Consider the following 20742-nt stretch of genomic DNA (forward strand, 5'->3'; position numbering starts at 1 on the left):
ACACTCACACTAGAATCGCATGAGATTCTTCATATTTAAGAGATTTTACTAAATGCTTTCAATATAAGATTATAACAAAAGATCCGTCAGCCAGGAGTAGGGCTTAAAATTAAAAAAATAAAACAAATGAATGAATCCTTTTTCCAACCTGTCTACAGTAATTAATAATAAAATTCATTATTATTAAATTATTATATTAGAAATTGTCTGTTTATTTTCTGTCTGAGTAATTATAAAATTTATACAATGATCCTGATTTTAGACTATCTGAAGTAAATTTTTGGTATTATACCGCCTCCTAAATATCCAAATTAAAAGACACATTGCCGACCGCACGAGTTGCAACTGAATATAGTTGAATCACTGTCTGAATCTTCCAAATTACTCTCTGAATCGCTTGAAATTATTCTAGGAGTAGATCTATTTTCTGGTTTGATAATGTCCCCATCATAGATATCAAAATTGTCTTCTGAACATTCTGATGCGGTATCAAGATGAAATTCATTAAAAAGCATCTTCAATTTCCTGGGACATTTTATTAAGATCTTTTATTATACGAGTATTACAAAGATAAATTATAAAATAGATATGGAGTAGTTAAGCTCAATGCAAAAATTGTAAGACTGGAATTGTAGATGACTATGCTAGCAACTGTAATCCAATATGGCGTGTATTTTTTGTGAAAATTTCATGAACCGTTTATCAGCATTATTTTTAGCAATATCTCTTTCTTTCTCATCTCCTAATTCTTTTACTCTCTATTATTTAAAAAATACAGTGATAATATATAGAGATCAACGAGGAGAAGCGGGTATCAAAATATATAAGTACTTAATATACTTAAACCCATGTAACTATTCAGTACTCCATTGCATTAAATTGTCAAACGGGGAGATTTCCCCGAGTGGTCGGCAATGTGTTAAACATTTCGTTTCTGACAACTCAGTATTTAACTTTAGTTTGGCCGTATCATTACACTGCTGAGTTTTAAACCTTGCTACTACAAGGCGTGATGTTTCGCATTCAAAGTAAAGTTATTATACATAGTTCAAATACCATTCCGTGACACACCAATTCGTAGTAAAAAAGGCTAAGATAGTTGTGTAGTCAATCTAAACTTTACACGTCAAGGTAGGTTGCCTGAAACAACCTGTTTCAACAGAGGGAAGGCCTATGTTTTAGTTTCTACTAGAAGGTAGACCAATTTTTTTCATAGCGTCTCCTTTTTATCAATATTTATCATGGAGGAAATTATTCTGTGCGATAAAGCCCCCTCTCTCCAACAGGCTTCTTTATTTGACATCCTCCTTTAGCCAACTGATTTGTTTTTTCATTCCTTCTATCTCACATTGCCTAGACACCCTTCCATTTCTCGTAGCACCTAGCTCATCCCACAACCTTTATGGATCAATTTTCTTGTAAACTTAGTTCATATCATCGAGCACATTACTCTTTTGGATGTTATCGGCCAGGACCAAGATTGGGAATCAATCATTATAACTGCAAGTTATACTGCATAATAATTCAATATGAATTCGTCTTTTTAATTATCTGTCTGAGTGAGAAAAAAAAATTAAAATTAATTGACTGATTTTGACAAGAACCAAAGGTACTCTACCAGAGATTTTGCAGACCAGTTTCGTAGCTTTTTTAGGAATACATCAAAAAATTTGATTTAAAATTCCCAGTAGAGATGTGGCTTTAATAAGTTATCACATTTTAATTTATCACATGACAGCTTCATTCACCCACAATATTGACAACAATATCTCACAGTAAGAATAGTCTCGACATAATTGCATAACAATCTGTGTGGCTGACATTTTATGGCAATGATGAAATGTATCTAAAAAATTTTAAAACTTATCTACAGCAATATTTCGAACCAACAGTAACACCGATATCATGGTTCCTTCAAGGTTATTCAATTTGAATGCTATTTTAATGTAAACAACGCAATAGGTATTTTTTTTTTTAAACTCGGTTCTTAACTATTATTCTTTTCATTTAATTTAGTATAAAACTATTGCAAGCAACTTTTATGTAAAGTTTTAAATTACAAATATCCAGACTTGAATTTTATACTAAATAATTTTCATTTACTTTTCTCACTTTTTTGGAGCACATGCATTGTAATTTATAAGCAAGAAAGGATAGTTTCGTTCGGAAATTTATCACCTTAAAAATGAGTAAAACTAGTGAGCCAAATCCTTATAGATTGTTTGGCAAACTCAACATTTTAACATCATATTTAATTAATACTGCCAACAGACATATAAATTGTAAAACCAAAGAATTCCCCGAAATAGCACTTCAGAGGAAAGTCCAAAGATTCCCATTCCGAAAACTCTTTTTTAAAATCAAGGTTCTTGAAGAATTTCGCTGATTTTATCCGTTGTAGCACGCATGTTTTAGGTATGCCTCATCGGTTTCGGATTTTCATCCATTATCAGAGGCCGAGAAACCATTTTGGCGTAGAATATTTGACTTCAGCTATTTCTCTCCTTACAGACAACACTGTCCATCACCGGAGACAGTGAGCTGTAAGAAGCTCCTATGAAGAAAAAATGTAAGGGTCAGTAGCTGGATTCGAACCGCTCCGTGTGGAAATCCAATACGCTAACCGCATAGCCAATCTCTTCCCTTATGTTATTGAATCCCTAGTGTTATTGAAAATGTTAATAAATTGCAAAACATTAATGTAAAAATAATGAAACCTAGTATACAAGTTCTAAATGTTTTGTGCAATATTACAAAATTGTTTTACAGTTCATAAATAACACAAATGCTTACCATGTAACCTCCATCAGTCAGTCAGAAAGAGTAGTGTGAGAAGAAAACAGTTAAAAGTTAAATTCTCTACATCAAACTGATTGATCAACGTGAATGAAAGTCCAAGAATGGTCAGAGAGACAAAAAACATGCATGACGGTTTAAATCAGCGATATTATTCTGCGCTACGCTGCTGTCCAAACCAAATTTTAAAGGAACATGTTTAAAGCAAAACTGATACTTTGTATGACTAAGACTATAAATGTTTAAACATTTATTGATTTTCTCTGACTAGTAATTATATTTTGGAAATTACTATAAAATAAAATGTATATTATGTTTTTTTCGTACAAGAAAACATATTTAAAGATATAATTTAGGTATACAGTTACTCTATCGCAGTTATACATTGTCTTATTTCAACGATTAAGCAAATGAGATTTCATTGCTTTCAAAATCACTATGAAGAAGATGTTCTCAAAGGTACGTGAAGGGTAGTTTGCTAATAACTATTGTAATTTAGTTCAATGCTTCCAGCTTTTTTGTAGAACTAATAATGTTTGCATTGGTACTTGGTTTTCACTGGAGACAAGTTTTAAAGTCTCTCAAAGGAAAAATAGGAAGACTGTCCGATACATTAAAAATAAAATTATTAAGAAATTGTGATTTGTGTATACTGCATTTGAATTATGACTTCAAAGAACCATAAAAATGAATTTATAACTTTATGTATGAATTTGTAATTAATGTAATAAAAAAGATAATACATAAATGTCATCATCTTATATCTGCCATATTTACTTTATAACTGAAAGAAGAGAATCAAATTAAATTCTGTAGACAAAACGCCTAACAAGTTAGATTTTTGTAATCGTATTAAACGATATGTTAAAATTTACAGGCCTCAAAAAAACTCAAATTTCAAGTAGCAAGTCGCAGGAATGTCAATTTGTCAGAACAATTGAGTTAGATTAATAAATCCTCCCAAATGTAAGCATGGAGTGCAACCGTTATTGATACCTAATCCAAGGAATGGTATGAATGTAAAATCTATTAGCTTCGTAGAAAGAAGTCAGTTACATTCAGATACATTTTTTTACTCTCCCATTAATATGAGGTAGTCAGTTAATAATGGAGGTTAATTAAGGAGGTCACTCTAGAATTCCTGACCAGACCAAAGCAGGCAGTCCACAACCTCATACCCATCCGGGGTCAAGGTTTTTATCTGATACATTTTATTTAAATCTTAAGCTATATAAAAAAAAAAAAAATAAAATAAATAAAAAATCATTTTCCAATACAAAAGATTCTGATGTGAACGAACACACACAGTTTAAGTAATTACACTTTTTTAAAATTAAAAATATGGATTGATACGATATTACTTTAAAATTACACATGTTCACAATAAATGATTCTGATAATGGAAGCGACGTCATAACTTCCAAAAAAACCCTACTAAAATAATCGACTTATGAAAAAAGTTTCCAACTAAAAGCCTAGATTATGTAATGTCCAAGTACAAATGAAATTCTTTGGCACTGGACAATTTCAAATCACTAGAAAATGCCTCCCTCCTATATAGTCGCACATCTTTCAACTCAGAATTTTTGGTAACATATGTATTTGAAAACCATATTATACTGATGTCAGTCAATCAAATAGAGAGCTTAACTTCATTCCTCCCGAAGAACTTCTAAAAAAATTATAATTAAAAAAAAACCCTTGATATAATAAAAAATTAAGAAATCACATTGAAATTAAGAAAAAATTATTAGGAAAACAAAAAATAATTAAGTTATGTAAATAAATGCCCCAAAATTGAATCATTTTATTCATTTATCTCCATTATGTTAATGTGTTGCTTTATTCTCGATCAATTAACTATGAATAATAATTTATATATATATATATATATATATATTTATATACAGGGTGTCCCAAGCTATATGGATAACGACTTTTTCTCGGAAACTAATATAGCTAGAAAAAAACTAAAAAATACGTGTTCCCTTAGTTTTTTGTTAGAAATCCAAATTTACTTTATAAATTTTTTTCGGTGCTTCCAGAAGCGAGATACAGACATCAACTTCATTTTTTCAAATGGGAAGGTGTGGTTTTTATTTCAGAAATAGATTCCTCTATTTTTTTTAAAGAAAAATTTACTTGAACGGTTTTTTTTTTGTGAGCGATATTTTAGAAGTTATGAATGAAAACATGATTCTTATAAGAAATTTCAAAATGATAATATTATAACGGTTTTTTGATTGAATTGATTGAAGAAAAGTACTATTTTATTATAAATTTTACTCCTCAATGATATTACAGATCATGCTCGAATTGGCCTCCACCATTAGAGATGCATAGACATGCTGTTTCCTGCCAATTGTCCCTTACTGCCAAAGAAATAGATTCGGCTTTAACCGACCTACACGTATCTATTATTCTTTGCTTTAGTTCATCTACAGATGCCAACCCGGCTTGATTCTGATGCACCTGTAGATGAACTAAAGCAAAGAATAATAGATACGTGTAGGTCGGTTAAAGCCGAATCTATTTCTTTGGCAGTAAGGGACAATTGGCAGGAAAGAGCATGTCCTATGCATCTCTTATGGTGGAGGCCAATTCGAGCATGATCTGTAATATCATTGAGGAGTAAAATTTATAATAAAATAGTACTTTTCTTCTTATTCAATCAAAAAACCGTTATAATATTATCATTTTGAAATTTCTTATAAGAATCATGTTTTCATTCATAACTTGTAAAATATCGCTCACAGAAAAAAACCGTTCAAGTAAATTTTTCTTTAAAAAAATAGAGGAATCCATTTTTGAAATAAAAACCACACCTCCCCATTTGAAAAACTGAAGTTGGTGTCTGTATCTCGCTTCTGGAAGCACCGAAAAATATTTACAAATTAAATTTGGATTTCTAACAAAAAACTAAGGGAACACGTATTTTTTAGTTTTTTTCTAGCTATCTTAGTTTCCGAGAAAAAGTCGTTATCCATATAGCTTGGGACACCCTGTATATATATGGAGGACTAGTCAGTAAATATAAAATAAATTTTACTAAACCGCCATTTCTACTGTGAATTCGATCAAATTTTCAAATAAAAATTTGTATTATTGTTTTTTAAAACTATAAACAGCAACTAAACTTTGATTTGATTGTTTATTCAATCATCTTCAAGTCTACAAACCAGGAATGCATAATTGAATCACTAAAGGAAGTCAATATGAAACAAGAATACGATACAGTGTGGTGTGGTTAATGATTCATTCTTAAAACGGACGTTTTGTCAATTGCTCATGACATTTACCTCAACAAGTGAGTTTAACAATGTTCCATTCTAACATAAACTGGCACCTGATCTGCATCTGTCATGCTTCCCAGATAAATTCAACATCATCAACTTATTCCTAAACAAGCTGCATACAGACAGAAGTCTAAATAAAAAAACTTTTTTTTTGTAACTTGTTTTCAACAAACATGCAATAATTGAACAGAGGATTTAATTCTAGCAAAAATAATGGATTAGATCGGGGCCCACCAGCTACACCGGTGGTCTCAAAAAAAAAGATTTGATAATAAGTTGATGCTGTGCGTGAATATGGTGGGACTACTAAGCGTCACTTAAATTATAGCTTCTCCCGGACCCAGTTTATAGCAATTATTGGCTCATAGTCTGGGAAGTGCATAAAATTCTTAGCCACACAGATGTGTTCAAGTTGCAGAAAGTGATGGAGTAACTATGAAATCATCATAAATAATGCACTGCAAGATTAAATAGATAAAACATTTAAACAACTCAAACGAGCTAACGAAGATATTTACAGAAGTAGATACTGTCCTGTGGCTATGCTTACAGTGGATGTGGGTTCTAAAGAATTCCTATTCGTCAGAACATAATGGTTACACTGTAGGTGCACTCTGAGTTTATACGCCTCCTTCCTAGCGTTGATGCTAGTCAAAGATGATTTTTATTTCCTTGAAAGTCGGTTGTTAAAGTTATTAATGATGTAAATTCAAAAACTAGTATATAAACCTTCTTTTTTTTTTTTTTTGTATAAAAAGACTGTCTGAATATTTATTTCAGGAACGTTGATCCAATTCAGAAGTTGGTTGTATTATAAAGAGGATATACAGTATACAACCCATCCCCTGATATGCGTATATATGGGAGCCGGCATTAGGGAACGTCATTTCCTCAACGCCCCTCGGGAAGGACATAACTTGCTTCAACATCTGTTGACTCTCAATCAGTGACTATCCATACTCTCTAGAGAAGCCTCAGGGAGAGGGAGAAGCTGGCAGATTGGTAAAACCACTAACCACAGATGCTTTCTGGCGAATCAAAATTCCCTTCCAAACCCGCGTTAATCACAGGAAAGGATACTTATTCGGAGGCGGCGTTCTAGATTCAGTCACTCATGGCATTGGCACGAGTAACATAACACCTGAGCTAGAATTTGTCTGGGAATTTGCTACACCCAAACAGTTGTCCACATGAATTCTCTCTACTGGCCTTAAGTATACGCTGAATGTTAGAGCGTCAATTTGTATGCAGTTCACAAATTCCTCAAGGAGAGGCTAATCCGTTTTCCCTACGAGTAGGCCAATGTATTAGGACACCCGCTTTGAAATAAATATAATAAAGAAATTTATGGCTATTTCCAGCTAGATGTAACGCTAGTTATATGATGTGTATGAACATCAGACATGTGTGCATATGCATAGGTTTTAAACGCACTGTTGAAGAGAATAGACCCGTCGGTAGAATCAACGTAAATAATACTTTTTCATTTTTAACTATAAAACTGAAATTTTACTCTTGCTAAATGACATGAAAAAATAAATTTGTCAACATTGATTACATAAATACCTGTTTGATTTTTTATTAATGCAGCAAACTAGTTAATAATTGCAGTAAAGGTGAGAATCGTCCGAAGGCCTCGAACCTAAAGGAGATGATATTTTTAATTCCGCAAATAAATCTATAATTTGTGTGTGATTGATAAATTTACCAATACTGTTTGACCAAATAGTAAATAAATAGCGTTATATTTTATGATACTCTATTTAGAAATTATTTTCTTTAGTTATCACTGAACTCACACTATCTGAAGACTTTTTACAGGTACCACTCAATATCAGCGGCAAACGCAATGGCTTTTGCAAGACCAAAACCACTAACTATTCCCCCAATGTTGCCTCTTCTATTCCAACGAAATGTCCCACTATATTTTAATAAATTGATAATGTTACTAACAATAATAATCGGAAAAATTAGTTACTACTAATATGATATTTGGTTAAAAAGAAAAGAATTGCAAACACAAAAGACCTAGAATTTGTCTGGGAATTGGCTACACCCAAACAGTTGTCAAAAAACGTTTGAAATTATTAAATTATAACTAAAAAGTGAGCCAAAAACTGCGAACGATTTTTTATAAATGAAGAGAAAAGGAAGAATAAATTTTTATCTGTAATAAAAATATATCTGTATGCGCAGTTAAATATTGTGTAAGCCGTCATATTTTTTTTAAGCAGTTATAACCGCCAGGTTATTTTTTTATAACACAATGAGTAGGTTATCAGATAAGGTTATAAAATAATGTCTAAAGCTGGAAAGGTTATAAAAAATATTAGTAAGAAAGTGGAAAAAGTGGTTCATGGTAATAAAATAAAGACTTTTATTCAAGCAGGACTTGCAGCTGCTGGGCCACCTCTGGGTCCCATATTGGGCCAGGTAAGCCCAAGTTCTCAGTATTTTAGTTATCAAATATCTCAAAAAAATTTCTCTCTTACTAAGGAAGAATTATAAGTTCATAATTTTTTTAGCATGGTTTAAATATAGCTACATTCTGCAAGGATTTCAATGAACGCACAAAAGATATTAAAGAAGGTGTGCCTCTACCAACTAGAATCTATATCAACCCAGATCGAAGTTACCACATGGTCATTCACAAACCTCCTACAACTTTTCTGCTTAAACAGGCAGCAGGAATTCAAAGAGCCGCAATGGAGCCAGGTATTTACGATAAGACATTCTTAAAATATCTTAAGTCAATCATGAATTTCTTAATCATCAATTAATTAAAAAAAGTAGAGGCTGCTAAAAGTAAAAATTATGGGTACATATCTCCTTAATCAGACTTCATTACGCCGTACGTAGTTCATGTGCAACTCTAATTATATTACGAGGACTGCAGCGTGGGCACTCTGCATCGACATGTAGGCAAATGCTTTGTGGGTATCGGCCAGCATATTTGTTCTGCCTACTATTTACAAAATTGCAGTTTGGCAATCTCATGTTTGTTCGTTTGTAAATCTCGTTGATTTACCGTAATCAAGAAAAAAATAATTTCTTTGGGTATCATTAGCCAGTGTGTTTGTTCTGTTTACCATTAATAAGTATCATATTATGGACACTCACAGATTCACAATTCTGTGGTGAGATGTTGCATTCCACTTTTACAAACTCTTCATTACTGTGTGATTACCAATAGTAAGAAAGAGGTTCCCATTTCTACTATTCTTCCTTCTTCCCATTTCTTTTCCTAACTGACCATTAAAATATATCATTTTCAGGGCGTGAAGTCTGCGGTAAGATAACGTTAAAACATCTCTACGAAATTGCCAAAATTAAATCTGAAGATCCGCCAATGGAATGTCTTTCTTTGGAGGAGATCTGCAAGAAATTCATTGGGATTGCACATTCTTGTGGTATTGAAGTGGTCCACAGTTTAGACCCAGCGGAATACCAAAAGTTCCTAGAGGAGCGCAAGGATATAACTGCGCAACAAAAGAAGGAATTGCAGGAGAAGCGTGAAGCGAAAATGTTGCGGACTACTTGAGGTGTTTTTTTAGCATTTATGTACTTATTTTTAATAAAATGTATAATTATTTCTCAAATAGTTTGTCAGTTTTCTGTTACTATACACTTTATTGTATTAATACTAGAGCGGGTGAAAAATCTATGGCACTTGTAGGAGCATTGATGGTATTAAACGATATGTCACGGACATAACATTCTTAAATGCGGTTTAAAGGTTAAGAGTGATTAAAAACTTATTAAACTGTATGTTCTTTGCATGTGTAGCAATACCCAAATAAATTACATACTTTTTTAGTTAATAGTTAATTTTTGAGGTTACTACTGAGGTATTCAACTTCATGTTACTAAATTGTAGTAATAAACTGATTTTTGCGTAGTCTTTTAGTGTTTTTCTATTGTAGCCATTGAGTACTAAAAACATGAGATGTCTAAAAATGTTGGGGATTCTGGAAAAAATTATATTCGTGGCTCGTTAAAAAGTTGGCGGTCCGTTTTTCAAACCAAATAAGCAAAGAATTTAATAATGACCAGTTTCGTTAGAAAATGCAGTTTTTGTGCCAGTCTCTTCTATCTGGTGAAATTGAACAGCTAAATCTAAATAATATAAATAAATTTTTTGAAATAAACCTTCAATGAAGAGTAAGGAATGCTGTCCGCTATGGTCTTTCAGTTAATTTTTTATCTATAACTATTTTTTCTCTTGTTGCTTCTGCTGTTTTCCGGATTATCCGTATGAAGGAGTTGTTCAGAGACTTAGAATGTTATTATTTTGGAGTATCTGTAGTTTTTCATACTACCGAATATTGATCTGTGGTATTATTTTATGTTTGAAAAGATTGGTACTATCCAAAAGGTTCATTTTCTCGCAGCATAATTTCCGGGTAATTTTTCATTACTTTTATGACTTTATTATTTCTCTCTTCTTTGTTCATATATTCCATGCGAATTTATTGAGGGGTGTTTTCAATTATTTCGCTAATATTATCGGGACCATTGGTCGCGACTCTAAATGAATAACTTACAGTTTCTACTTCTTCAACCACCATAGGCTCTGGCAAATGGTCATGATTTCATTGGAGTACGCTAAACATGTACATTAATTATTTTTTAAATCAACAATTCTTTCTTCAATATTAAATTTATCATTCTTAACAGATTTAATTACTCCCGTTTTTAAGTTAGGAATTTACCTAACTGATACGGTAATTATATTAAACCCTGGTTTTTCATATGCTTGTACGCTTTTGGTGAAAAATCAAACAAGTACATTTCAATGTTCAGAGCATCGGAAACACACTTTGTGGGCAGAATATGTATTCTGAACCTTTACTTGTACTAGCGGAGTTTTTACAATGAAGTTTTCTTAATGTTTTGGCGGTATTAGTGAAAGCTATAAATGATTATTTAAAGACATGCCTTGTTATAAAACAATTCCTATTTTTAAAATCATTTTTAGCTCGAATTGTTTGTGGGCTTGGTGGGTGACTGCTTAAATCTAAAAACTGATCAATAGGTAATAGTGTTCGAAAGTTGATGTTTCTTGTGCTCTCTAATGTGTGTTATTTCATGGGGTAATGTGAAATTCCTGAAATTTTGCCTTGATATTTGTTTTTATAGAGTAGTATTTTAGGAAATCCAATTTGGATGATGAAATAATTGAGGATTTCGATGAAAGTTTGGTTTTTGGGGTTTTGACGAATGTTAGGTCTGTAATTAAATTGTCTTGGTCGCCACTGCGTTGGTTGATTGAAATAGTTATGTTGAGGTCTCTGAACTGTTGGTGGATTACTTTTATGGAGAATAGTTTAAGGATTACTTTTGGGATGTGTTCGGAAAATATGTATCACCATTAAGCACTTTCGAAAGAATTAAAATTTGAAATAAGAAAGAAACAAATATGATTTATGAGAAACAGAAGAGTTACTCATAGGAGCTTGATCTTGAACTCTTCGGTGTTTCTCCTCGAATGAAGTTGTTTCCCGCTCCTTGATAGTTTTCTTTACGAAGCTGCTTCCTGTTCTCAGGGCAAATGGCCACGTCGTTTAAACAGCATGTCCTACTTCGCGAGGGACAGTCATGTTAATTAAAAACACAAAGGTCTTAAAAAAATATATATTTAACTTGGGAAAATGTACATTACGACAGTTAAGAGTATAAGATATGTTGTTACAGAAAAATGAAAGGTTTTATACAAATCTTCCGTAGCCAGTTTTTCTATGCTAGTAGCGGGATTCGAACTGGAGATTAATAATATAATATATTTATAATAAAAAAAAAATTATCATATTGCCAAATTTAATTTTCTTTAAATTAGTGTAATTAAATTTGCCGTAGCTCTTAGCCCTTAAAGATGAAGACTATTTTTATAGAAAAACTAGTTTTACCAGGAAAAATGAGATGTAGAACCATCTGGTCATAACCACTTCAACCTCGTACACTCAGTGTATAAATACGGAGCTGGTAAAAAAAAAACAGAATGTTCAGATTATATTGTATTAAAAAAAAATTGGAGATATGAGAAGCGCCTTTAAGTTAAGGCCTCTATTTTCAGTAGAAAGTAAAGTAAGTTAACTAACACATTTTTAAATTGTGAAGAGAAAATCCCAAATACATATTTTACAGCCTGGTATTAAGGTGTTCAGTGGCATCTTTGGAAAAAATGAAAGTCGTACTCATTGTTATAACTTTATTAAACCTAAATATATAATTTGTATGGTATATATAAAATATCAATCTTATCATCTTCCAATAGCTTTGTAATAAATTTAGTATTTGTAAAAATCACAGACTTTAAAAATTATTCTTTTTTAAATTTATCCACAATGAGTTTTGAAGGAATTTATTTTAAGTTAAGAGGATTTAATCAAAATGGGATTTTTTAGTAACTTGAATTTTTTTATTACTTATTTATTTATTTATTTAGTTTGAGATTTTATAATATTCTTGACTCTAGAGGAATTTTCTTTTCAAAGGTGTATGAGTTGACTTTTGCGATTAGAGATCCATGTTTTTAAAGATGGGATAACGATCGACGTACATGTGAGTTACGTTGCCTTGCGTTCATATGAAGGTATGAGCGATTTTAAATTGTATATTACGCGCGCACAAATTCAGGTTTGGTGACAACTTTTGCATTTTGAGTTAGGGACCTCAAAATGGTGAAGGGTTTTTATTTGTGATGATCTTTCAGGTTACGGGGGATTCGTCAGGTAGTTCTGCAGATTTTGACGATCTAATGAGTTTTAGAGGAATTTTCTGAACTTTATTGGACAGATTTGAGGTTAAGGAACACTTAATATATTTATATGTCGGTTATAAGGGTAATTTTCATATTTTGGAGGGATGTTGAAGTTTTAGGATAGCTTTTTTTTTTTTTAGATTTTATATTTTTTGTAGGTTTGGAGTTTGATTTTTGAGGGAAGAATATGACAGTAAATTATAGGTAAAAGCTAACGAAACAGAGCCGTCAGTAGGAGTATAGTACAGATGAATACGACCAATCCTACAATAAACGAATCTCTTCGACGTCGGAAATTGATTCGATGCAACAGACTGTTAACAATGGGCAGTCTGCTGGAAACATCGTGCAGTCGAGTTTGCAGTTTCTTCATGGTCAGTCGCTGTGACATGAGTTCCTCGCGCGTCTCCACCGCGATCGAGATCTGGTCATCGATCAACCGTGAGGAACTGCAAAATTTAACAATCTGAAGATCACAAAAATTTACTAAATTATTAAGATGCAATGTGTATAGCAATAAAACCAGTTGGTAAAGGATTGCAGTTACGAAAGATTCTGAGGCTGAAAACTAATGATCGGGCCTATTCTACTTTTATTGAGTGTCTTGTAACTTCTTTCAGACTTAAAAGACAATAGTAAAGAAGCTGAAATTACCTTCTAATATGTTCATTTTCCTTCAAGTAAAGATCCATTCGACGATTTAATCCTGAACTGGTACTCGGCTTGTAATTCCTAAAATAACAAACCGAAATAAAATTAATAATAGTTAGGAGGGAAGGGATTAGCTATGTGGTTAGCATGCTGGATTCCCACGCGGAGGTCCCGGGTTCGAATCCAGCAGCTGACCCTTAGATTTTCTCTTCCTAGGAGCTTCTTACAGCTCACTGTCCGTTGATGGACAGTGTTGTCTGTAACGAGAGAACACTGTCCGGAGGCCGGCAGTGCACTGGAAAAAGCTCCGGGCGCTAATAACCTCAGCTGTTGATGCGCAAAAAAAAAAAAAAAAAAATTGGGAAGGAATTGCTATGTGGTTAGCGTATTTGATTCTCACGCGGAGAATCCGGGTTCGAATCCAGTTGCTGGCCCTTAGATTTTCTCTTCCTAGGAGCTTCTTACAGCTCACTGTCCGAAGATGGAAAGTGTTGTATGTATAGAGAGAACACTGTGCAGTGACTGGCAATGCACTGAACAAATCTCTGGGCGCCAATAACCTCAGATATTGACGCGCCTAATAAAGAAAAAAAATTAGAGATGCCAAACCTTTTTGAAAGTAGCAGGATTCGAACTGGAGATATCCCATTAAGTGGTTAATAACCACTAAACCTAAACCCGCCCCTCCACAAATTTTATATCAATAACATTAAATCAGAGAAGGAATTAGCTATGGGGTTAGGTTTACACTGGATTCCCGTTTGGAAACCAGCTGCTGGCCAAATAATAATGAAGATTCCCAACCATTGTAGAACCTTCTGGGCTCTTGAATGTTTATTTTTTTCTGTTGCTCGTCAAAAAAGGTTATTTATTGCTGTCTAACGCTTATTCAGGAGGATTTTATTGATAAAGATTAAACACATAAATCATGTTTACATACGGCCAGAAAAAAAAAATAGCGTGACTACAATTTACTACTTACTACACTTTAAAGGATTTCACGTACACATTTTCTTCAAACTTATTAAATTTCAAAACCTATCTAATTCTTTCTAGCACTGTATAGTAATAAGGTTTGGCCATTTCGAACAAATGTATCCTTCCTTATAAATATGAAAGACTCAGAAACATACATTATCTAGAATAAGTACTTTAGAGGGAAACGTCACCACCTTCCTACCCTAAGATAAACTTATAGAATTACATGTAACAATAAGTTATCTAAGTACACAAAAATTCTCAAAAAAAATAAAAATCTATTAAATAAATTAATAAGTATTTCCGATTCAAAGATTTTGATCTCCGGTCAGAGAACCTTTGTGAAACCCAATAAAAATATGATATTTCAGATTTCTGCGATTTCTAAAGCCTTTTTCAGAGTAAGGGAACCACCAAGCGAACATTAAGGGTGAATTCGCCCTTTTTCTCATTACCTTCCTCTTATAAGTATGTGTTGGACAGGCTTTTAAAAATGCACTTTAAACTGCATATTAAACATACTTAACAAGCCACGGTATTCAACTCTACTTTCTTTAATTTTTAAGTTAACCTGATGTAATACAAGAAGAAAGTCTCGAAATCTTCAACAAGTAGACAAAATTCTGTTCCTTCACAGTACCTCAGAAAGGCTAAATGCTGCTCACCATAACGTCACACTCTCAAAGATAACTTTAAATCAATAATAATAATAAAATAAGGGAAGAGATTAGCTATGCGGTTAGCGTATTGGATTCCCACGCGGAGGTCCCGGGTTCGAATCCTGGGGTTTCCATGGAGTATCTACGGAATGTTCCTAGAATCATGCCTAACTAATCGCAGGTGGTGATTTGTGGTTGAGTAGAACACAGCGTACTTTAACTGAAAGGATCTGCTGCACAGCTTGCTTCTGAAGACCTGAATCTCGAATAGAGAACGCTCTTGACTAAGCTTGCATCCCTACTTGTATCACTTTCCAATAACATAGTTCATAAACAATTCAATCACTCGGTCATTTCGAAAAAAAGAACGCACACACTTCTCCTACATCCTGAATTATAATAATAATATTATATTATTAGCTATTAGCTAAGTGGTTAGCAAATACTGGGTTCCAGCGCGGAGATCGCGGGTTCGAATCCAGCTGCTGGCCTTTATGTCTTTCTCTTCCTAGGAGCTTCTTACAGCTCACTGTGATTGACAGTGTTGTCTGTAACGAGAGAACACTGTCCGAAGGCCGGCAGTGCACTGAAAAAAGCTCCGGGTGCCAATAACCTTAGATGTTTACGCGCCTTAAATAATTAAAAAAAAAAATAATAATAATAATGAAGAGGTATTACTTACATATCTGTTCGCACATTTCTCAGCAAATCTTCTTTATTTTTACGAGCCCTATAATTATCTAATGTCTTATTGAACTCCGAGCTATAGTCAGCTAATATTTCGCGATGTCTTTGTAAAGTATGCTGAGCAAATCCTGTAGAATTAATTGGCATTTCACTCATTTGCTCATTAATTGCTTTTAACTGAAAAAGAACAAATGAAACAAAATATGTAAATGCAGATGCAGCAATGGGATCATAAAGTAAACTTATTTGCTAATGATGTGGCTATCAAGTCGGTTGGAGTTAAATCTGAGTTATAGGGTGAGCATAAAATGCCACCAACATTTAAGGTAAGAGGGTCGCTATTCTACATCTTCTTTTTACCTTTACTATATTAAGAAGTGACCAGGTAACCTTGTCTTTTGGCCTTATTTGCAGTAAGCCCACCAATACTTGCGCTTGATGCTGGCAAGTATACATTGTAGTGGCAGACTGTTCAGGTACAAGTTTATGCGCCACTACCCAACATCTCCATTTTACCATACATGTATTCTGCAGACGGCCAGCTAAACGTATTTTTAAATACTGGCAGTTCTTTGGCAATCATTTTTGCTTGGATTTCGCTCAACAGTTTATAGGAACGAGTTACACGTCATGCGTCAGCAGTGATAATGATGGCTGCCCTGAATATATTTATTTTTCTAAGAGCATATTAACACTATAAATTTTTGAAACTAAAACCACAGGCAATGTGGTGCCACACATCTAGCTGGTCTTTGCTTTCACATGTAGCTCATCCTACACTCCTGTATACTGTTAACTTTTTGAAGTTGTACATTACTGGAATTATGATATTCAACACCATCTTTTGATCTTTTTAGCTACGATATTATTTTATAAATAAGTAATTGTTCCAAGTCCAAGGGACTTTCCCTAGATTTTCTTTAATTAGTAAAAAGATTGTTTTTTAGTCACCCCATTTTTTTTTTTTGTTTTGGTCACTTACTTGTAGTAAAAGCCCTTCAATTTCTAAACTAGCCGCTTCAACATCTCTCCCACGTTCTGAAGCCAGCAAAGGTTCTGTCACACTAGAAATTTTTGTTTTTAAAGATTATTAACATAATTTTATTCAAACAAGGGTGTAAGAAATTCACCTTATAAATCAGAAATAATTTATTTACTTACCTACTGAACTAATAGGAAATATTGGAGATCATTTTCTTAAAATGAAATTACACAAACCTAAATCAAACAACTCTTCATCTTGTGGTTGTGAGGTGGGAAAAGGGAGCCATTCCAAGGACATCTGGTGAGGATGATCGGAGAGAAAAGCCTTTAGTATCAAGGGTGGGCAATACCTGCTCCCCACAAACCCTAAAACTTTCCTAGAGAGCCTGGGAACCTTTGCGAGCGTTTTCTGGAGTAGCTGGATTTTGGCAGCAGCGAGTGAATTTCTTTGATTTCTTCTTTTCTCGAGGCTTCCCTCAAGAGTGTGGGTAATAACCAGAGTAGTGGGCAACAGAGAATGGCAAGCTATAACTGCCAATTCCCTGCTTTCTTCCTGGGAATCCTTAGAGAATCTGGGTAGTTACCAGGAAAGGTGAAAACCTTACCTAGAACCTCCGAATTTATTAATTAAGGATGTCATCTTTAGAATCTGAGAAGGGTATTGGGGTGAGATATATTGAAATCAGGGATGGTTATCCTAGACCGTTAGCTCCCCATTTCTGAGTACATTTCTAGAGAGCATGGGTCTCTTAATCTGAGGAAGCTGTCCTCAGAACTTCGAGAGCCTCGAGATACGATTGGCATCAGAGACAGTTATCCCTTATTGCCGACTTTCCGCTTTTCCTTGGGGTTTCCATGGAATATCTACGGAATGTTCCTAGAATCATGCCTAACTAATCGCAGGTGGTGATTTGTGGTTGAGTAGATCACAGCATACTTTAACTGAAAGTTTTCTGGTGCTGGTGCGCAAGAATCTGCTGCACAGCTTGCTTCGGAAGACCTGAATCTCGAATAGAGAACGCTCTTGACTAAGCTTGCATCCCTACTTGTATCACTTTCCAATAACATAGTTCATAAACAATTCAATCACTCGGCCATTTCGAAAAAAAGAACGCACACACTTCTCCTACATCCTGAATTATAATAATAATATTATATTATTAGCTATTAGCTAAGGGGTTAGCAAATACTGGGTTCCAGCGCGGAGATCGCGGGTTCGAATCCAGCTGCTGGCCTTTATGTCTTTCTCTTCCTAGGAGCTTCTTACAGCTCACTGTCCGGTGATGGACAGTGTTGTCTGTAACGAGAGAACACTGTCCGGAAGCCAGCAGTGCACTGAAAAAAGCTCCAGGCGCCAATAAAACCTCTTATGTTGACGGTCCTTAAATACAAAAAAAAAATAATAATAATAATAATAGGCGCTAGTGACCAAGTTTTTGATGCGCCGAGAAAAAAAAATAATAATAATAAACTACAAAGTAAAAATATGTAAAAATACCAAAGTAGTACTCACCCTTCACCTTTGTCATTTTCAACTTTTCCAGCACATAATTTACAAAATGATATTAAATTCAAATCGATTTCATTTTCAAGCCTTCGAGCTTGTTTTCTCAAATCTAGAACCCAAAAAGAGAAAAATCGACGCATAATTGGGTATATAAAAGAAAATGACTGTCTCTCTCTCCAAAATGGTTGGGTACAGTAGGTGAAACTACACAGGGCTGTATGGGATGCCAAGACATACATAGATGTCCTAGACCAGCATACTACTTAGTGTTGGTATCGAAAATTTAATAATGGTGTTACGGAAAGACAAATTCAGAGCTGCCTGTCAGGGGAATTCCGTATACAGGTGCACTGGCAGTATCTAAAGAAATAGCTGACCATCTATCTCTATACTATGGGAATGGTAAAAAAGAGATGAAGAACAGTGGTACATGAACTTACATCTCACTAGAGCGCCGCCAAGATGCGATCTTCCAAACTTTTCTTGTACAACTATATCTCATGTGCAGATGGGCTTCCAACAGATCTGGCATTGATAAGCACTCACTTAGTACTTGCAAACTTCCCTTCACACACCAAGATCAAGTACTAGTGCAGAACTGGCGGTATCTAAAGACACGATCAGGTAGAAGTCTCTAAACTTTGGGTTAAGAATAAAATGTAGGATAGTTCTGGCAGATGGCTGCATGTAGCCATGCTAATATACTTTTTTCTTAAAAATTGGAGACCATACTTTTTTTAAAAATAAAGTATTATTATTAAAATGTAGGATAGTAGCTTATGAACTCACACCTCAATAGGTTGCTACCAAAATAATTGATGGCCAATTCTCCTAAACCTCAGGAATTTCTTCTCCATAGACTTTCTATGAATTCCTGGAAAACAGTACGATCGCCAAAGTGACCAAAAGTTATTCAATTTTGGTCAATCGCAAACGTTTTATCCCACCAAGATTAAGCTCAGCCACATAAGTACCTTCCGCAAACCATATGAATAGTTGATGAAATTGAAACCATTGTAGTTTTTGTTTATTTTTTCTTTTACATCTACCCTATAGAGCACACAGCTTAAGAGGGTTTTTATTCTTAAGACAAGTAATTGCACCAAGAGGGATCCAACAATTGCAGAAAGATGGCTTAAAACAGTTTGGCACAGAGGCTTCTGTTTTGAACAGCAATAAACAATAAGTAACTGCAATTTTTTGTTTTTGTTTTTTAATAGAAGTTTTTTTTGTACACACCTCATTATCAAAAAAAATTAAATCACTTCCGAAATTAACTAAAATCTAATAATTGCACTTTTAAAATCTAACTCACCTTCATAACTTGTTGATGACATTTAAGAATTAATTTTTGTTCAAAAAAACAATGGAAAGAGAAATGTAATATCGAGGCACTAAACAAACTGCATAAATTAAAAAAATAGGGAACCATTAATTTCATTACATGTTTTACAAACAACTTTATGACAAAAGTTTGAGTTAAATGATTCACGTAGAGGACGTTATAGTTCTCTCTTGTTTACGACATGACAAGTATTCGGCAGGTTGAACCTGTGTTATCGATCTTGAATTTCAATAAGATCGAATTCCCTTAATGGTCGTATATATCAAATATAAAAACCAAATTTTTAATTAAATAAAAAATATGTTCAATTACTTTTTGAAATGAGAATTAATGATGGAAAAATAACCTATTGTAAATCATTTCACAAGAATATTGATTCGTAGAATTGATGATGATGTGTGAATCGCTTTTCTTATGATTTCCTTTCTGTCAAGAACGGCCAATTTAAGCTGAAAGAAGTCAAGCTTCAGCGTTGAAAGATTTGGATTTCGAGACGTTCCAGCGTAGAATATAATTATATTTTCAGACGCAAAAATGCAACAGCTAAATTCCGCAATATTCTGGGAGAAATTCCAGTAATAATAATGTTAATTATTCACCCAGTAGGTAGAGCATCCCTTCCCGTCTCAGACTTGAAAGTCAGTTGAAAAACTTCTGAGCAATCTATGATGCATCAATCCTCACCCAGACCTCACCTCTGAACATACTAGTTTAGCATTGATTCAGTAAGTAAAGCGCCACTTGCTCTTTTTTCTGATGAAACCTAGGGTGACCCAGGCCCATGTGAGGCATGTGTTTTCTCAGCAACCAATGATGGAGAAATATCGCATTAAATTTAGGCAAGTAGTCAAAGTGAACTTTTTTACCTGGCTCTGGCCTGCGATTTTTCCTAATTGGCTCGAATTATTGTGCTACCATTCTTTTTTGGCGACACGTTCAAGTTTGTGCAATCCATGAAAACCCCAGGACCCTTCACAAACCAAACGATCTGATGCCTCATTACCTCATTCTGGCTAAGAATTCTCTCACTACTAATAACTTACATATATTATTAACACAATGGGGCAGAAATGTTATGA

At 33.9% G+C, this 20742-nt stretch overlaps 3 protein-coding genes across 11 annotated transcripts in view; 1 reads left to right on the forward strand and 2 right to left on the reverse strand.

Annotated features, from left to right (window-relative positions):
- Snap25 (Synaptosomal-associated protein 25kDa) overlaps positions 1 to 8026 on the reverse strand; it is a 58563-nt gene extending 50537 nt beyond the window's left edge. For 8 of the 9 annotated variants that reach the window (XR_012463008.1, XR_012463007.1, XR_012463005.1 and 5 more), the window contains exons 1-2: positions 7892 to 8026; positions 7659 to 7734 (exon numbers count right to left, since the gene is read on the reverse strand). The gene's annotated coding sequence lies outside the window, so the exon portion shown is untranslated. The remainder of the gene's footprint in view (positions 1 to 7658; positions 7735 to 7891) is intronic. The other variant, XR_012463004.1, reaches the window with a different exon arrangement.
- Positions 8027 to 8338: 312 nt separating this feature from the next.
- Positions 8339 to 9993, forward strand: mRpL11 (mitochondrial ribosomal protein L11). The gene is made up of 3 exons (XM_074142941.1): positions 8339 to 8525; positions 8618 to 8807; positions 9368 to 9993. Exons 1-3 carry the CDS (start codon positions 8391 to 8393, stop codon positions 9631 to 9633), a joined length of 591 nt encoding a protein of 196 aa, XP_073999042.1. The 5' UTR covers positions 8339 to 8390; the 3' UTR covers positions 9634 to 9993.
- Positions 9994 to 12286: 2293 nt separating this feature from the next.
- Gos28 (golgi SNAP receptor complex member Gos28) lies at positions 12287 to 19947 on the reverse strand. Its single transcript, XM_074142936.1, has 6 exons — positions 19634 to 19947; positions 18325 to 18427; positions 16810 to 16891; positions 15823 to 16004; positions 13507 to 13584; positions 12287 to 13301 (listed from the first exon to the last, which is right to left on the reverse strand). The coding sequence occupies exons 1-6, from the start codon at positions 19653 to 19655 to the stop codon at positions 13064 to 13066; spliced, it is 705 nt and encodes a 234-aa protein (XP_073999037.1). The 5' UTR covers positions 19656 to 19947; the 3' UTR covers positions 12287 to 13063.
- Positions 19948 to 20742: the final 795 nt, after the last annotated feature.

The sequence above is a fragment of the Rhodnius prolixus genome, unplaced genomic scaffold, assembly GCF_049639745.1.
Source record: "Rhodnius prolixus isolate KJV_2025 unplaced genomic scaffold, Rpr scaffold_12, whole genome shotgun sequence".
Classification (NCBI taxonomy): domain Eukaryota; kingdom Metazoa; phylum Arthropoda; class Insecta; order Hemiptera; family Reduviidae; genus Rhodnius; species Rhodnius prolixus.

Bases quoted from the DNA above. Each gene is read 5' to 3' on its own strand.
- Gos28 (XM_074142936.1), bottom strand. From the start codon at position 19,655: ATGTCATCAACAAGTTATGAAG. The intron at 18,428-19,633 runs GTGAGTTAGATT...TTTGGGTTCTAG, and splicing joins GTCATCAACAAGTTATGAAG to ATTTGAGAAAACAAGCTCGA. The intron at 16,892-18,324 runs GTGAGTACTACT...AAAAATTTCTAG, and splicing joins GAAAATGACAAAGGTGAAGG to TGTGACAGAACCTTTGCTGG.
- mRpL11 (XM_074142941.1), top strand. From the start codon at position 8,391: ATGTCTAAAGCTGGAAAGGTTATAAAAAATATTAGTAAGAAAGTGGAA. The intron at 8,526-8,617 runs GTAAGCCCAAGT...TAATTTTTTTAG, and splicing joins TGGGTCCCATATTGGGCCAG to CATGGTTTAAATATAGCTAC. The intron at 8,808-9,367 runs GTATTTACGATA...TATCATTTTCAG, and splicing joins AAGAGCCGCAATGGAGCCAG to GGCGTGAAGTCTGCGGTAAG.